General features: G+C 53.0%; 2 protein-coding genes across 3 annotated transcripts; both read right to left on the bottom strand.

Annotated features, from left to right (window-relative positions):
* Positions 1-5,133: 5,133 nt before the first annotated feature.
* Positions 5,134-13,669, bottom strand: LOC115838358 (peripheral-type benzodiazepine receptor-associated protein 1-like). The gene is made up of 9 exons (XM_030827939.1): positions 13,559-13,669; positions 13,219-13,371; positions 11,123-11,173; positions 10,701-10,721; positions 9,682-9,886; positions 8,875-9,082; positions 7,041-7,156; positions 6,639-6,748; positions 5,134-5,191 (listed from the first exon to the last, which is right to left on the bottom strand). The coding sequence occupies exons 4-7, from the start codon at positions 10,704-10,706 to the stop codon at positions 7,135-7,137; spliced, it is 441 nt and encodes a 146-aa protein (XP_030683799.1). The 5' UTR covers positions 10,707-10,721; positions 11,123-11,173; positions 13,219-13,371; positions 13,559-13,669; the 3' UTR covers positions 5,134-5,191; positions 6,639-6,748; positions 7,041-7,134.
* LOC115838357 (golgin subfamily A member 6-like protein 2) lies at positions 13,431-16,094 on the bottom strand. 2 transcript variants are annotated; one of them, XM_030827937.1, is made up of 5 exons: positions 15,688-16,092; positions 14,360-14,437; positions 14,190-14,273; positions 13,838-13,931; positions 13,431-13,681 (listed from the first exon to the last, which is right to left on the bottom strand). In XM_030827937.1, the coding sequence occupies exons 1-5, from the start codon at positions 15,904-15,906 to the stop codon at positions 13,470-13,472; spliced, it is 687 nt and encodes a 228-aa protein (XP_030683797.1). In that variant the 5' UTR covers positions 15,907-16,092; the 3' UTR covers positions 13,431-13,469. The 2 variants fall into 2 exon arrangements, with proteins under 2 accessions (XP_030683797.1, XP_030683798.1); XM_030827938.1 differs by lacking the exon at positions 14,360-14,437 and having other exon boundaries at positions 15,688-16,094.
* Positions 16,095-16,360: the final 266 nt, after the last annotated feature.

Below are 16,360 nucleotides of genomic sequence, written 5' to 3'. Positions count from 1 at the left end.
TGAACCCGGGAGGCGGAGCTTGCAGTGAGCCGCACCACTGCACTCCAGCCTGGGCGACAGAGTGAGACTCCGTCTCAAAAAAAAAAAAAAAAAAAAGAAAGAAATTGGCTTGGAGATTTTTCGCCGGCCACTCCTTCTTGAGCCCTGACTGAAAAGTGAGTGCTCAATTTGTGCCTCCAGAAAGTTTGTCCTCCCAGAGTTTGTTCCTGGACAGGGCTCAATGTACTCTGTTCAGTACTAGAGTTTCAGATTCGGGCTGGAGTTGGAGAGGGTATGCTGTGGATGGCAGTAGCAGAAACCGCTAGTTGTAAGACACCCTTCTACTCTTCTAAAATCTTTCCCCAGGCTCAAAACCACCTGAAATAAAGGCTACATTCCCCAGCATTCCTTGCAGTTGGCTGTGGCTATGTGATTACAATCTGGCCAGTGGAATATAGGGCAGCTTTCCTTACTTAAGTGACAGCTGGCTGCACTCTTGGTTCCTTTTTCTCCCCTTTTCCCAGTGTGAATCCTCTCATGGATCATGAGGCACCTCGCCCCACTAGAAGAGGAATTTTGGAGTTCAACTGAATCATGTAAAATATAATCTGCCTAAGGGTGACCAGGTTGAGATGAGACACCCCAAGATTTTCTGAAGCCTTGAAGTCAAGAAGCTGGAGAATAAAATGGCCATTTAAAAATCTATGATCAGTTTTCTGTCATCCAGGAAGTGAAGGCTTGACTTTCACAGTTGGGCAGATTGGGAAAACCATCTCTAGGGCCTTTGAGTTATGCAAATATAAAGCAAATCCTCACTCCTAGCCCTTAGGGAAAACCTTTAAGCCACCTGAATGTATGTTTTATCCTGAGAATAAAACATTTCTGTTCAGCAATGAAAATTGGGGGTATGCTTTAAAGGAGGTAGTTTTCTGAAGACTTTGGGCTTGAGGAGAAATGTTAATTTTTTTGTTTGGATTTAGATTCCATTCTGCTGGTATATTATTTCTTATTCCTGGTCTGTGTACATATGTGCATTGTATATGTGCATGTATGTGTGTGTATTCGTGTAAAGAAATGTATTCAAGCATTTGTTCAGAGAAGATCAGGAGCTCAAACCTAGTCGTTGGATATTTTAATCTGCGTTGCCTGATAGCAGAGCCTCAGATGAGGTTGATAGGTGAGGGATTTATCCAGGAATGAACAGAGAAGGAAGGAGAATTAATACCAATATGTGCTATTGAGTTGGCCATTGCAAAGGGTGACTGATTGTTCAGTCCTCAGGAGTTTCTGAGAAGCCTTGTGAAGCTCTCAAAACCCTTCTGAGGAACAAAGAGGGGAAGCATTTATCTGTCAGCTTTTGAACTCTATTGTCAAAAGTCGCCCACAAGGCATTAATTCACTGGTGTTCCTGTGTTGAGCATGCATCTGTGCTTGGTTCCTGGAGGAGTCCTATGTTGCATAGTCAAAGAAGCCCTGAGGCAAACGTGGGGAAACTAGGTGGTATCTGAGGCAAGGCTCTCACCAGTTATACCTGTGCTAAGCTAGTAGATGCCCGTGATAAACTAGTTGCTGTAGCAATGGCTAGAATAAGAATGTAAGACCAGGAGTATGTGAAGTAGTACTAAAGAGCTGTCTTACACATTGGGCTAGAAGGATGTGAGGCCTGGTCATTTCCACAATGCAGGTTCGAAGAGACTGTGGGAAGGATCTGGGTTTGGTGTGGTTCACCTTAAGTTGCAATATGGATGACCTACATATTGTGTTATTCAGGGTGGAATGGCCCAGGAATTGTACAATACAGTATACTGATGGCGGTCTGTTCAGTTCCGGTAGAATATACTCTTTTGGATTAGTGTGGTTCCTTTAAGGAAATGGACATCCCTACTCTGCAATGATCACCAACTGAAGGAAACATATCTCAAACTCTGAGGGAGGCCTTTGAAGGCACCCTGCATTGGCTTGAGTTTAGACAGGAGCACTCCTGCTCCCACCTCCCACCTTGAAACTGTGGAAACACAGCATGGCAAAAGCTCTCTTCCAAGAAAATCTTCTGTCTCCTCCTCAATTCTCCGCATTTTCATAGTCCTACAGTGACTGAGGGGCTTTAAGGGGTGCTAAGCACGTTCACAGCCATTTCCTTTGTTAGATCCTGCATCAGATGATCTGGAACCTCAGTGGAATTTCACTCCTTTCATGTTTGGAAACCTCTCAAGACTTCACGTCTATCCCTTCATGAGAGTCTGGGTCATCCTAACTCACGTAGGCTTGCATACCCCCAGTTCATTCTAATTCACATCTTTGATTATTTCCTTCAGAAAATTTACCATAACCTGCAGTTATCTTGTTTATTTGCTGACTTTATCATCTGTTGCCTTCTCTAGAATGTTAACTTTATGAAGGCACAGATCCCGTTTGTCTCATTCACTGTCATATCCCAGGGCTAGCACAGTCTCTGGGATGTGGTAGATGCCCACAATACTTGTTAACAGAATGAATGAATTCACTAATTTTTTATTCAGGGTCCCCTGTTTGCCATTGGTTGATGTGAAAATCAAATGGGATTTTTGTGAAAAATGCTTTGTAAACTATAAAGTTTTATAAGTCTTAGCATCAAATTAGGTAGATATTATTATTTTCCCCTTTTACAGTTGAGAAAATGGTGCCAAAGGGTATAAATTGTTGGTCAAGGCATTGGTTGAAATCAGATTGCAGCCCAGGCTGGCTGTGATTTTGAAGAATATAGACAAGAAACTATAAACCCATTGTTTTTTACCTCCCACATTTTGTAATGGGGAAAACCAGAAGAGAGGAGCTTGATTTCGGTATCCAGATTATACATTGAACCAGGAGAGGCTAGGAAGGAGGATTGGCCTTGAGTTCTGTTTCAGGGTCATCAGCCTATCTATTTGATTACATAGTAGTCCCCCCTTATCAATAGTTTCACTTTCAGCCTTTTCATTTAGCCGTGGTCAATTGCAGTATGAAAATATGAAATGCTCTGGGCACAGTGGCTCATGCCTGTAATCCCAGCACTTTGGGAGTCCGAGACGGGCTGATCGCTGGAGGTCAGGAACTCGACACCAGCCTGACCAACATGTTGAAACCCCATCTCTACTAAAAATACAAAAATTAGCCAGATATGGTGGCACACACCTGTAATCTCAGCTACTTGGGAGGCTGAGGCAGGAGAATCACTTGAACCTGGGAGGCAGAGATTGCAGTGAGCCGAGATCGCACCATTGCACTCCAGCCTGGGTGACCAAAGCAAAACTCCATCCAAAAAAAAAAAAAATACAAAATGGAAAATTCCAGAAATAAACAATTCATACATTTCAACTTGCTGCTGTTCTGAGTAGCGTGATGAAATCTTGTGCCATCCCACTTCATTCTGCCTGGAATGTGAATCATCCCTTAGTCAAGCATATCCACACCTTATATGCTACCCACCTGTTAGTCACTTAATAACCATCTCAGTTAGGAGATCCACTGTCCCAGTGCTTGTGTTCAAGTAACCTTTATTTTGCTTAATAATGGTCTCAAAGCGTAAGAATGGTAATGCTGGCATATTGTTATATTTGTTCTATTTTATTATTAGTTATTGTTAATCTCTTACTGTGCCTAATTTATAAATTACACTTTATCATAAGTATGTATTTATGGGACAGAACACATATATAGAGAGTTTGATACTATCCACGGCAGTATATGTAGAGTTTGATACCATCCACAGTTTTGTGCATTCACTGGGGTTCTTGGAACATATCCCCCGTGGATTGGGGTACTACTGTGTTAATAATCATTGTAGTTAACACTTACTGAATGCTTTCTATGTGTCAGCACTTTACGTGACCCTCTTTAATCTTTGTAGTTTCATGAGGTACTATTATATATATGAGAAACTGAATCACAGAAAGATGCAGACTCTCACTGAAGGCCATATGGCTGTGTGGTGGGCCTGGGTTTGAAATTCAGAGTCAGGGCTCCTGACCACCATGCTATAATGCATAGGCCTTATATGGCGTTCGACATGAGATTATAGTTTAGGCCCTGACACTTACCTGCTATATGACTTTGCCCCAAACCTCAGTGTCCTCAAATGGTGATGATAAGAAGTGCATTCAAAAGGTTAAGGGATATTTAGATAATGCCTGGGGAGAATTTAACATGGTCCTTGTTGATAGTCAGTACACAACAAATGTCGTCTGTCCTCCTCCCCCTCCTCCTCACCTTTAACCAAATAACTCAAATAGTATGAGTGCTTTTAACAATGATGATTTATTAAAAGAAACAACCCCTCTTCCCTGCCTCCCATATCCCCTGTAGTCTCCATCCACAGGCTCGCCATTTTCATCCCTCTTCCTAGTCAAGGAACTCTAGACAGTCACATCTTGGAAAATAGGAACTCCAGGAAGGGATGATGATCTTAGAGAAAGATGATCCTTAAGATAACTCTTCATCTGAGAAAAAGACAAAAAAAATTATGTCCAAGACCTGCTGTTTTGGGGACCTGGATCCACAGAATACAATCAAGAGGCAACAGTTCCTAATTTGGGAAATCAATCACAGCTGCAAAGAGCCAGCCAGGCCCTAAGCAGCCCAAGGATTGCAGGTAGATTGGCCAAACAATACATTCTGAACACAAAGGGTTTTTATTTAAAGTGTATGCTGATTCTGTTGTGTTTAGTGCAACTTAGTTTATGGTAGCTTTTTATTATGCATTTTTCAACTAATGGCTACTGAAAACAAGTAAATTATCCTGTGAGGCCCCTGAGATATTTTCACAGAAACGGGGTTCTCATAAGTCAACATGGCAATGTACATCACAGGGTTAAAATGAACATACTCTTTTTTTTTTTTTGAGACGGAGTCTCACTCTGTCACCCAGGCTAGAGTGCAGTGGCGCGATCTCGGCTCACTGCAAGCTCCGCCTCCTGGGTTCACACCATTCTCCTGCCTCAGCCTCTCCGAGTAGCTGGGACTACAGGCGCCCGCCACCACGCCCGGCTAATTTTTTTGTATTTTTAGTAGAGATGGGGTTTCACCTTGGTCTCGATCTTCTGACCTCGTGATCCGCCCGCCTCGGCCTCCCAAAGTGGTGTTTTTATAAGAGACATGCAGAGGAGAAACTCTAAGAGGAGGTGGCGATGGTGACCACAGATAGAGACTGGAGTGAGGTGGCCATAAGCCAAGGAACAACTGGAGCCACCGTAAGCTGAAAGAGACAAAGAACAGAACCTCCCCTAGAGCCCCCAAGGGGATGCAGTTCTGCCAATACCTTGATTTCAGACTTCTGGCCTCCAGAAGAGGCCAGTGAGAGAACAAATGTCTATTGTTTCAAGCCACTCCATGGTAATTGTTCCCGCAGCCCAGGAAACGATCATAAGCACCAGCACTGTGGAGTGGGAGACAAAGGCAGGAGTCTTCACACTAAGAGGATCTCCAGCCTGCAGGGCTGAAGCTGGAGCCTGGGCCGGAGTCAGGCACATGCTCCAGAAGCCCACGCAGCTGAGAACAGCCTAGGTGGCCCAGACATAGAGGAAGCAGTCCTTTAGCTACGGTTGGACGGGGAATATGGCATCTGCCCCCCATGGTCTATGTGCCTTTACGTCTATCCCAATTTATCCCAGATTGCAGAGTTCAAATTCGAGTCATTTGTGGTTAGTTAATACTTATGCCTTTGCTGCCCCCCTCCAAAAAAAAAGTGTTTGGGTTTTGGTTTTTGATTTGGGTGGTCTTTTTTTTCTGCATTTATAAAGTATTCTTTTCCTAAAAGCTTTTTATTAATTCTGATCTTTGTAATCTACCCCTGTAGGGAGTTTAACTGGTTAGGCCACAAAGCCAGGTACCATGGGTCCCAGCAGCTCCTTGAGTAACAGGCAGAGGACCCAGGGAAAAGAAGCTGAGCAGGCTCCCAAGCTTCCAGGGTTACAGATTCGGAGCTAAGCCCGTTCCTAAATCTCTACACACAGTTGCGGCTCTCGCCCTGCCCTGTCCATGCCCCATCCAATTCTCCACACAGTGCCATCCTCTCTGCTGCTGATGGACTCAGCCTGGTGGTACCCAGGCCAGAGCCACCCTGACAGAGTCTCCCAAGGCCATGTCTTCTGCAGGCCCATGGTGCCCAGTCTCAATGAGGCATCTGCCTTTAGTTGCCTGATCAGCCCTCTGGACTCCCCACAGGAGCTGCAGAACCTCCCTGAAGCAGACACCCTGCCTGGGCCCTAACAGCTGCTAACCGCTTGCGAACACCTTCCCCTGGGATCTTTACCCTGATTCTTCCTTCGCATACCTGACTGGAGTCTGGCATCAAATGCTGCATACCTGACCTCGGGTGTCACTAGTGTGAAACACTGCCATGCCCTGACTATCCACACAAAAATGAATCTAGCCAAAATCTCCTGTGACACTCTCTCCACCATCTGGACTATGCTGTCCTGTCCTGCTTGGAGCCAGACTCCCTTCTTTCTCTTTCCCCAGTGGCCACTAGGTCTCTGTATGCCTTTTAGCTGAGACCAAAAAGTTAAGGTGGGCTGAGCATGCTGGGCAGAGGGGATGGATGGATGGATGGATGGATGGATGGATGGATGGATATCCGTCTTTGGGAACATGGGCTCAAAGGCAGGGGAATGGACAGAATGACTCCCCCACTACCTTCCTACCCTCAAAAAAGCCATCCTCATCCATGTTGCCATAGACGTAGAGGTACTCGCCAGCTGTCAGCGGAAGCTCTGCTTCTGGATTCTCACTGGGACCCTCAAAGGGGTTGTAGCTGTTAGGCGAGGCACAGATGAGGAGGAGGAGAGTGACCTACACTGCACTTCCATGTCCCGTCTTCTCTCCCCCACTGCACTGAGCCTTTACGGAGACTTGGTTGTGGTTATCCACCACCAGCAAAGCCGAGCCCTCACTGTGCCCACCTTGGCCCAACTAGGTTATTAGAATAGATCCACTGTGTCCCGTACTGCCCCCACCACTTCCAGAGGTCTCTAGCTCCACCCGGCCCCCTCCTACACCCCAAATGCTGGGGCTGGGCTCCGGGGCAGTGAGGGTGAGGGACCCACCTATAACGTGCGAGGAGGACCTGGATCCTGGCTCCTCCCCGGCTGCCCTCTGGCGCGGCTGGGAGCAGGGAGACACTGTCTGCCTCCAGTTCCTCTACCTCACTGGCTGTGTCCACCTGGGGGCAAACAGAAAGGGCTGGTTTCTCTTCAGGGCCCGGGGCCAAACGCCAAGCAGGCAGGTTTCCAGGCTGAGCCAGAGGACCTATTGCTTTAAGAAGGGAAAGTGAGCACATACATGCTGCACAGGACCAGTGGCAAGGACCCCGTGATGCCCTCTAAATCAGTACCTGAGACAGCAGGTCCTGGCAGAGCCCAGCTGCCCTGGGCAGTGGGGATAACCCAGACCCCTCCCTGAGCCTCTACTGCACCCGCCAGGAAATAAAGCCACTTCCCTCCTCTCAGAGGGGCACAGGCCATGCTGGTGTGGGGAATGGGTGTCAACAGAAGTTTGGTTTGGTTCCTTAAAATAAAAACTCAGCAAAGTTGCCAGGTGCAGTGGCTCGGCCTATAATTCCAGCACTTTTGAGAGGCTGAGGAGGGCGGATTGCTTGAGCCAGGAGTTTGAGACCAGCCTGAGAAGCATAACAAAACCCATCTCTACTAAAAATACAAAAATTAGCTGGGCATGGTGGTGCAGGCCTGTGGTCCCAGCTACTTGGGAGGCAGAGGTGGGAGGATCGCTTGAGCCCAGGAGGCAGAGGTTGCAGTGAGCCAAGATTGCACCACTGCACTGCAGCCTGGGGGATAGAGCGAGACTCTGTCTTAAAAAAAAAAATAAGAAAGAAAAAAGAAACACCTCAGCAAAGCACCCCAACTGTAAATCGCTGGAAGCAAGGAGGCAGAAAGGAGGCAGAAGGAGCTTGAGAGGTCCCTGCTTCTAGCCGAGTGACAGGGTGTCTGCTGTTCAGCTCTGGAACTCAGAACTTCCTGTCTACTTGCCTGGCCCACAGCCCAGGGCACCACAACCTCAGGACACCCCGATTCTCTGACCCTCCTTGAGGTCTGAGGTAGCCTGGGGAACAGGCTGTCTTCTCTTCTCTGCCAATGCCTGGGAGAAGGGGACCAAGTGGGCAACCTCTCCACAACCACATCCAAAGCTGGCACCACCCTTCTATCCCACGAGGGGGCAACAGAGGCCCAGGGCTTCGTTCTACCACTTTCTGAACGTTTGGCTCTCAGAGCTGCTCCTGACCTGCCCCCTCCACCTTTTGGGGTTTGTGGGTAGAAAGAAGGATGAGTTGACGACCAGAGCTATGAGTGATGCCCAGCAACTTAGTAACAATAACAGCTGCCCCCTGTTGAGCACACATCCTGTGTGCCCCACACTGAGACAGGCATGTTCCTTATTCATTTAACTCTCAGGACAACCTTAGAAGGCAGGTTTTATTAGCTCCAAGATTCAGATAAGGAAACAGAAGCCCAGAAAGGCTCAATGACTTGCCTAAGGCAAAGCTGGGATTTGAATCCTGGAACATGTGCTTTCTCATACAACCACCTGCTTTCACTACAGATGCTCTTAGGAACAGTCTCATTATGCAGATCCTGGTGGCCAAGTGTCTCCTCCATCCAGCCCAGCACTCCAGAGCCTCCCTGGACCTCCCAGGGGTGGGCTGGGGTGGCCCCAGGTGGGGCTTGCAGGCAGGCAGTGGAGGGCAGGAGCGGCTCCACCGGAGCCCCTTGCCCACAGGAGGAATCCACAGGCCTCCCACCTCCCAACTTGGGCCCCCAGAAGTTGCCACCCAACTCCTGGGGACCCCAGAAGAGGTCAGGGCCACCTGCCCTGCACCCTTCCCCAAGCCAAAGGCAGAACTTTAGGCCCCACCCCAGCACTTACCTCAGGTGTAGGGCATGACTTGGGGCTGTTGTGGACGGACTCGGAGTGGGAGGAGTTGGAGAGAGACTCTGCCTTCTGGGCTGTCCTTCGAGGGACCCCAGTGAGGGTGGCAGGGGCAGGCTCGGAAGACTTTGGGGTGCAGCACCCAGGGGAGCTGGCGGGAGGTCAAGGTCTAGAGAAGATGGCACATGGGCTTGGGGTCTGTGGCCTGAGGAGGGAGCAGGAGATAGGGTGGTGCTTCTTGGATATGGGGACCAGGCCCTCCATAGCCGGGCTTCCTTACAAAAAGGGAAATATTTAGAAAGAAACTTACTAAATAGAGGTATAGCTGATTTACCAATACTATTTCACATGATCGTCAAAACAGCTTGATGAGATGCATTTAATTATTCCTGTCTTACAGCTTACAAAACTATGGCCCAGAGAGGTTAAGCAGCATTCTCAAATCATAGTGACTGCCAAGTGAGTGGAGCTGGGACCACCAGATCTGACTGACCCCCAAGCCCCAACTCTGCACAAGGCCACACTGCCTGCTACTGACTCCTAGTGCCCAACCCCTAGCTCTGACCATTCAGGTCCTTTTGGAAGGAGAGGAGCAGTGGCCCACGATGCCTGGGCCAGACTTTGGGACAGTCACTCCCCTGGGCTTTATTTTTCCCCAACAGAACCTGGTTCTAGCCAGGCACAGCTCTAACCTGCTGTGTGACTTTGGATGAGTTGCTGGCCTTCTCTGATCCTGAACTCCCTACTCTATACAAAAGCCCAGGCCTGGGGATTCCAGGCCAGTGCCACTGGGGTCCACCGTACCTTTGGGGCCAGACCCCCGGCAAGGCTGGGGAGTGGAGCAGCAGCAGCGGGGTGGTGGGCAGTCTCCAAGGCTCCCGCAGTCCAGGGCAGATGTGAGCAGATCCAAGGGGCCCGGGTGCAGGTGGAAAGCCTGGAGTTCCTGTGCCAGGAGGCTGAACTGCTCGGTTTGGCTGCGGCACTGTTCCTCGAGCTCTCGAACCTGGGCCTGGGCCAAGACCCACCATGAGCCACCAGGCCCCTCAAAGCTACGCAGTGCCAGCCCGTGCCATCTCTACACAGCCCTACACTGGGTTTCAGGTCACATCCATCCACCCAGCCCCAGGCCTAGGCACCAGCCTTGCCTTGGCCACCCCACTGTCCTTAATGCATCAGAGCTGAGGGTGAAGTCCTGGCCTGTGTCCTGGCATATCTTCACCCCAGCCCCCTCCAGAGCCAAGGCCGGGGCCTGCCACACACTCACCAACCCTCAGGCCCTAGGCGATGTCACTTTTGCCTCTGGCTGCTTTCTAGGCCAACAGGGATCATTCCCACCCCATCATCACCACCATCACCGCAGGAGTTTTCTCAGCTCCACCGCTCATCACCCTCCCACAATCAGCATCTCAAACCCCTTCCCTGAGAGAGGTGGGCAGGAAATTCCACAGGGGAGCCAGGGATGTCTTTGTGGTGCGAATGGGCCAATGCCCGGGAAGTTTTCTCAGGTCTGAGGAGAGTCACAATAGCAGGGGCTCTCTCCGGCCACTATGGCGAGGCTCCTAAGTTAGACTGGTGATGAACTTCCTCATGATCAGGGTGGCTAGAGAGGGGAGGCCCAGTGTCTGACAGACACGGCGGCAGGCCTGGGACAAGGGGACAGCCGCATAGGTCCTGTGGGAACCCCGCCCCCTATGGATTCTCATGCCTGCTCCCAGTGACACCCCCTCTGCTGGATGAGAGAGTGGGACTGCCTGGGCCCTGAGGGAGGAGATGCAACTGAGCCAGCCTAGAGAGGTGTGGGGAAGTAGAGAATGAGGCGCTACCTGCATGGAATTCAAGGTAGACTGTTGCAGGAAAGGAAGCAGAGAACAGATTAGAACCCTGAGCGCTGTGGGTTGCTAACCCAGAGAGGGAGGTGGAGAAGGGGGCCTAAGTGGATGTCATCCAGTCAGCTCCCTGGACTGACTAGCAGTTCCTAAATGGAAGGATATCTCAGGGTGAAGGCAGCCTCTGGGGGTGGCAGCAATGGGAGACAGCTGCCACCAGATTTAGGAGCCCCCTGCCCAGCCGTGCCCACCCTGAGAAATAGGCCAGTGGTGGAGGGGACTCCCCCAGGTCCTGGAGCATTTAAGGGCCCCTCCTGCAACCCCTCTCCCCACCGCCATAGTCCATTTCAGTTCTAACTGGAGGTCCCCTGCCTTCCTCCCAAGATGGTGGAAGTGGGGGCCACTTCCAGGCGCCCTACCTCCAGCAGCTGCACGGTTCCTTCATGTTCCCTCTGGGCTTCCGCCTGGGCCTACAGGTGGGAGGAACCAAAATACTGGAGGGAAGGAGAAGGAATGGGGTGGAGTAGAGAGGAGTACGAGGGAGGAAGGGTAGAAAGGACAGAGGCAGGCCAGGCGCAGTGGCTCACGCTTGTAATCCCAGCACTTTCGGAGGCCGAGGCCGGTGGATCATGAGGTCAGGAGATCCAGACCACGGTGAAACCACGTCTCTACTAAAAATACAAAAAATTAGCCGGGCGTGGTGGCGGGCGCCTGTAGTCCCAGCTACTCGGAGAGGCTGAGGCAGGAGAATGGCATGAACCCGGGAGGCGGAGCTTGCAGTGAGCCGAGATCGCGCCGCTGCACTCCAGCCTGGGTGACAGAGCGAGACTCTGTCTCAAAAAAAAAAAAAAAAAAAAGAAAGAAAGGACAGAGGCAGGGGAGGAAGAAGCCGGGAGAAAGAAAAGGGTAAGGAGAGAGGGAAGAGGGATAGGGAAGGGGGAGGCTGAAGGGTTTCCCCCTCCTGAACACCCATCCTGAACCATACCTTAGACCAGAAGGCAAAGGGGTCCAGGAGAGGCGTGGCTGAGTCAGCTCCCCTCTTTCCTGAGCAACCATCCTCCCGGTTTCCCCCCTACCTCTCTGGATGCTCCTTCTCAGCCTCTTTTGCCTGCTCCCTGCCCCCCATTTTGAATGTTAGGGTTCCCCTGGACCCAGTGCTGGGCCCAGTTTATATTGTCTGCTCTCTTCCTAGGGCTCCCATCTACTCATGCAACTAAGCACACTGGTGGCTCCAAATATCTCCAAGACCAACTTACCCATAACCCCAGGCTCACGTATCCAAGTGCCTGTGGACAGCTCCCCTTGAATGTTTCACACGCAGCTCAGACATGGCCCAAATGGAACTCAGCACTCGGAATGTTCTACCTCTCAGATCTGCTGCCCCTTCATCCTTCACCTCACGGAGCGTGAAGAGCCCCACCCTCCACCAAGGTTTATACAGCAAATGGCTGTCAGAGAAGAGATTCAACTGGAATCTCACGGGGATCTTTGTCAATTCTTTTTTTTTTTTTTTTTTTTTTTGAGATGGAGTCTCACTCTGTTGCCCAGGCTGGAGTGCAGTGGTACGATCTCAGCTCACTGCAAGCTCTGCCTCCCAGTTTCAAACGATTCTCCTGCCTCAGCCTCCTGAGTAGCTGGGACTACAGGCGCCCGCCACCATGTCAGGTTAATTTTTGTATTTTTGGTAGAGATGGGGATTCACCATATTGGCCAGGCTGGCCTCGAACTCCTGACTTCAAGTGATCCACCCACCTTGGCCTCCCAAAGTGCTGGGATGACAGGCATGAGCCACCATGCCCGGCCGGAACTTTGTCAATTCTATCTCTAAAACATAACTCAAACCCGGGCATTTGTCTCCCCTTCCACTGCATGCATCTCTGTCCAGACAGCCACCATCTCCCTCCCAGGCCACCGCCCAGGCCCTGCTCCACGCCTGCTCCCACAGTCCACCCTCCACAGTACCACCCATGTGATCCTGTAAAAGTATGACTCAGATCATGTCACTCCCCCACTTAGGATCTTTCAGGAGCTTCTAACTACTCACACAGCAAAATACCCAAACTCTTCCCATGGCCGTTAAGGCCCGACAGGATCCGGTTCTTGTCTACTCCCACCACGCTGCCCATCCCTTGCTGTATTCTAGCCACATTGGCCTCAGGCTTCTCCAGCTTTTCCCCGCCACAGAGCATGTGCATGTCTACGCCTCCTGGCTGGCAAGGTCAATTGTTACCTCCTCAGGGAGGCCTTCCCGGATGACCTCTAAAGTGGCTCCTCAACCCACTCCAGTCACTTTGTCACATCACCCTGTTCTTCTCCACCACTGTGCTCATCAGTGTCTGAAATCAGCTCACTCATGGATCTGCTAATTTGCTGACTGCTCAGGGACCTGGTCTTTGTTCCCCACAGTCTCCTCGACGCCTAGCGCAGTGCCGGGCACACAGTAAATGCTTGTGGAATGAGTGAGTGGCAACGCTGGTGTCCAGCAGCCTGCCAGCTTCCCTCACTGCCGCCCCACCTGCTGCAGCCTCCGGGCCTCCTCCTGCTTCTCCTGTAGGCTGAGCCGAGCCTGTTCATGCTCCACCTCCAGCTGCCGCCGCCGCTGGGCCACCTCCCGAAGGTGCTGACACCCAAGATCCGAGTCAAGGCCAGAGCCCCCACTTGGCCATTTCTAGAGAAGATCTGAGATGAGGAAGCCTCAAACACCATTTGCTCCAGATTCCTCTATTACAAAGGAAACTGAGCCTGAGGCAGCTCCAGGCCCAGGCCTTAGTGCCCCTCACTAAGCAGATTCTGCTGTCCCACTTGCTCCCCATGCCAGGGCCCAGCACCCTCTCCCACCTGCACCATCCCCTCACCTTCAGCACTTGCTCCAGGCTCTCCAGCTTGCTCTGCAGGCCCTGGCTCTTGCGAAGGGCTGAGTCCCTCTCCCGTGTCACCCCCAGGAGCTGGCCCCTCAGCTCCGCATTCTCCCATTCCACCTGGCGAAGGGGCAGTGGCAGGGAGTTGGGTGGGTGAGCCTTGACCCACCAGCGCCCTCACAGTGGGAACAGTTCCCTACCCCTGCTCAGGGGTGGAGGAGAAAGCCCCTTGGCTGGGTACCGGGGCCCTGGTGGGAGCACAGGTCTCCACAGCACCTGGGCGGAAGTGGTACCTGCTCCTTCTCTGGGGCTCTCCCACAGAGCCGGGAGTTCTCCTCCACCAGTTCTGCGCTTCTCTCAGCTGCAGTTCCTGAGCGGGCAGAGGAGCTCTCAGGAGGCAGCCCAGCACCCACATTCCCCCTCTCCCCACACAGAGGACCCTGCCCTCCTCCCAGGCAAGGCCTTCCTCCCCTGCTGGAACCTGCACCAGCCAGGAAAGGAAAGGAGCAGGACAGAAAATGTGTTCTTGAGGGCAGCGGGGGTGGGAGCAGAGCTGAGAGGGAGCCCACCACCTGGCTGGCCGGGGAGAAGGGAGGAGCTGGCCTCTGGGCTGCCCTCAAGAGCTCACCAGCTCCTCACATCGCCTCTGCTTTTTCCGGGCCTCCTGCTCCAGGCTCTGGCATTTCTTTCGCTTCTTGCTGAGCTCCGATTCCTGTGGGGTCAGAACCAAGGGCTCCTCATGAGGGAAGGTACCTCTGCCCACAGCAGGCTGCCTCCAGCCCTTGACCTAGGACTTACCAGCTGCTGCACCCTCTGCTCTTTCTCTGGCTCCCCTAGAATCATGGGTAGGTTGTCCGCATCCTCCTGGGGCGTGGCCTGGAAATGCCCAGGGGCAAGGGGCTGGCACCTGAGAACAGGGCCCCAGGGCAGCCTGCCCAGAGCAGGTTCCCACCCCATCATTCAGCCAGCAAGAGATCCCTGCCTAGCAAGAGCAAAGAGGGGTACTGTCTGCCCACCCCCTCCCATTGTCTCCAGCTGATGTGTAAGTACAAAGGCTGCACCCCTGTGTCCTGGAGCCTTAAGTGCTTTGAGATCCTGGGACCCACGTGTGCCCTGGGAGATGGGTCCTTTATCCAGGCCAAAGCTTTCCCTTTTTAGCTTCCAGCAGCAGCCCTGCTCTGCACTCAATAACTGTCTTGGGTGTCCTTCAGCGACTGGCAGAGAACTAGGAGGCTGCTTGGGCCCCCCGGGGGATGTGGTGCTCCCCAAGATAGGGGTTCTGTATCATCCAAATCTGGGCTTGGCCTAGAGCAGCGCAAGTCCAGCCAGACCCTTCTCCTGGCTTCCCTCAAGCCCACCCTACCACACCTTCCGTTTATCCGTGCAAACTTAGGGGGAGGACAGGTCTTGATGGGAGGTGCATCTCCCTTCCAGGGCCAGCCAGGGAGACAAAATCTGAGCAAGAAGCCACCCCCCACCTGGAGGTCTTGGTCACTATCAGATCACTACCTGGTCTCTCCTCCCAGCCCTCTTCCCAGAAGGAGGAGGACCTACTTGCTGCCTACCTAGGACGATGGAGAGAAGCCAGACTCCTAAGTTCTGGGGGTCTGGAGCGGGTGCCTGGGCCTCGAGACAGGGGCTGCCTAAGCCCCCCGCTCAGTGAGGGTTGCCTGTACTTGGAGCCGGGGCGGACGTACAGCCGCCCCCGGGTAGCCGGGGCCAGGCCTGGCCAGCCAGGCGGGCGCTGACGGGGGCGTCCCCGCTCTACGGCGGCGGCCGGAGGAGGCGGCGCGGGCTGGGCCCCGGGCGGCTGCCAGGGCAACCAGGGAATTTGCGGCCGGGCCGTACCACTTGCGGCGCGGCAGGGGCGGCCGGCCAGGCCCCGCTGGGCGCAGGCCTATGGAGGGCTGAACCCTGGAGCCCCCAGGGGAGGGCACGGCGCAGGTAGGAGCACGGGAGGCTTGGAGGTGGACCTTGCCCAGGACGGGAAAGCTCCCCAGCCCCTGGGAGTGCGCACACCACCACTGAGTCCTTGGGGTTCTGAGCACGGTGCAAGGGAGATCCCGCTGGTCGTTCCCCCACCCATCTGCACGCACCCACACACCTGCCCTTGCGCCGGCGCTCACCTCTCCCGGGGCCCGGGAGCCGGCGCCTCTGCTCTGGCCTGGAGAGCAGGGCCCGGGGCCGGGACGGCGGGAGCGGCGGCGTCTCCCGCTGGTTGCGCAGCGCGATCTGCCTCTGCAGCCGCAGCACCTCCCGCTGGGACTCGCGCAGCAGCCGATCGAAGTCCCACACGTGGAGCAACTGGGGACCCTCCTGAGGTTGGGGGACAGGGACAGGGACATGGAGGGGAGTCAGGCCTAACCCTTGCCTGTCCCATGCCATCCCCTGCAGAGTCCTTCGCCTTGCTGGAGGGGCTCCGATGCGCGGGACTGTGCACACCCTCCCATGGGTACATGCGTGGTTACATGTGCTTGCGTATGTGGCCACATGCTCCCGCCAGCCCCTATGCGGTCATTCTCAGTAACTTATTTCTTGGGTGCTAAATACCTTGTGAACATCCCTTCCACAGGGGATGTGTGGATGCATACAGCCAGACCCACCGGCAAACAGCCTCAAGCCTGGAGCGCAGAAATGCCCAGGTCTGGGACTCATGGCTCCACGCCCCCCTGTCCCTCTCCCACCTGGGCCGTTGCCAGGGGAACCTACTCCCAGCAACCTCCACCCTCCCGTTCATTTGCATCTCATTAACATCTTGTCCGCATCCCACAACAGGCAGATGGCCCTGTGCAGGGCTGA

This window comes from Nomascus leucogenys, chromosome 14 (genome assembly GCF_006542625.1).
Source record: "Nomascus leucogenys isolate Asia chromosome 14, Asia_NLE_v1, whole genome shotgun sequence".
NCBI classification, from domain to species: Eukaryota; Metazoa; Chordata; class Mammalia; order Primates; family Hylobatidae; genus Nomascus; species Nomascus leucogenys.
Note: the sequence above shows the minus strand (reverse complement) of the source record. Positions and strands in the feature narration are given on the sequence as shown.

Excerpts from the sequence above, each read along its gene's own strand:
- LOC115838358 (XM_030827939.1), bottom strand. Across the intron at positions 9,083-9,681 it reads CCGGGGGTCTGGCCCCAAAG|GCCACAGACCCCAAGCCCAT; the intron begins GTACGGTGGACC and ends CTCCCTCCTCAG. Across the intron at positions 7,157-8,874 it reads AGTCATGCCCTACACCTGAG|GTGGACACAGCCAGTGAGGT; the intron begins GTAAGTGCTGGG and ends GTTTGCCCCCAG.
- LOC115838357 (XM_030827937.1), bottom strand. The coding sequence starts at position 15,906 with ATGTCCCTGTCCCTGTCCCCCAACCTCAGGAGGGTCCCCAGTTGCTCC. Across the intron at positions 14,438-15,687 it reads GCTCCCGGGCCCCGGGAGAG|GCCACGCCCCAGGAGGATGC; the intron begins GTGAGCGCCGGC and ends GGGCATTTCCAG. Across the intron at positions 14,274-14,359 it reads AGCAGAGGGTGCAGCAGCTG|GAATCGGAGCTCAGCAAGAA; the intron begins GTAAGTCCTAGG and ends CTGACCCCACAG.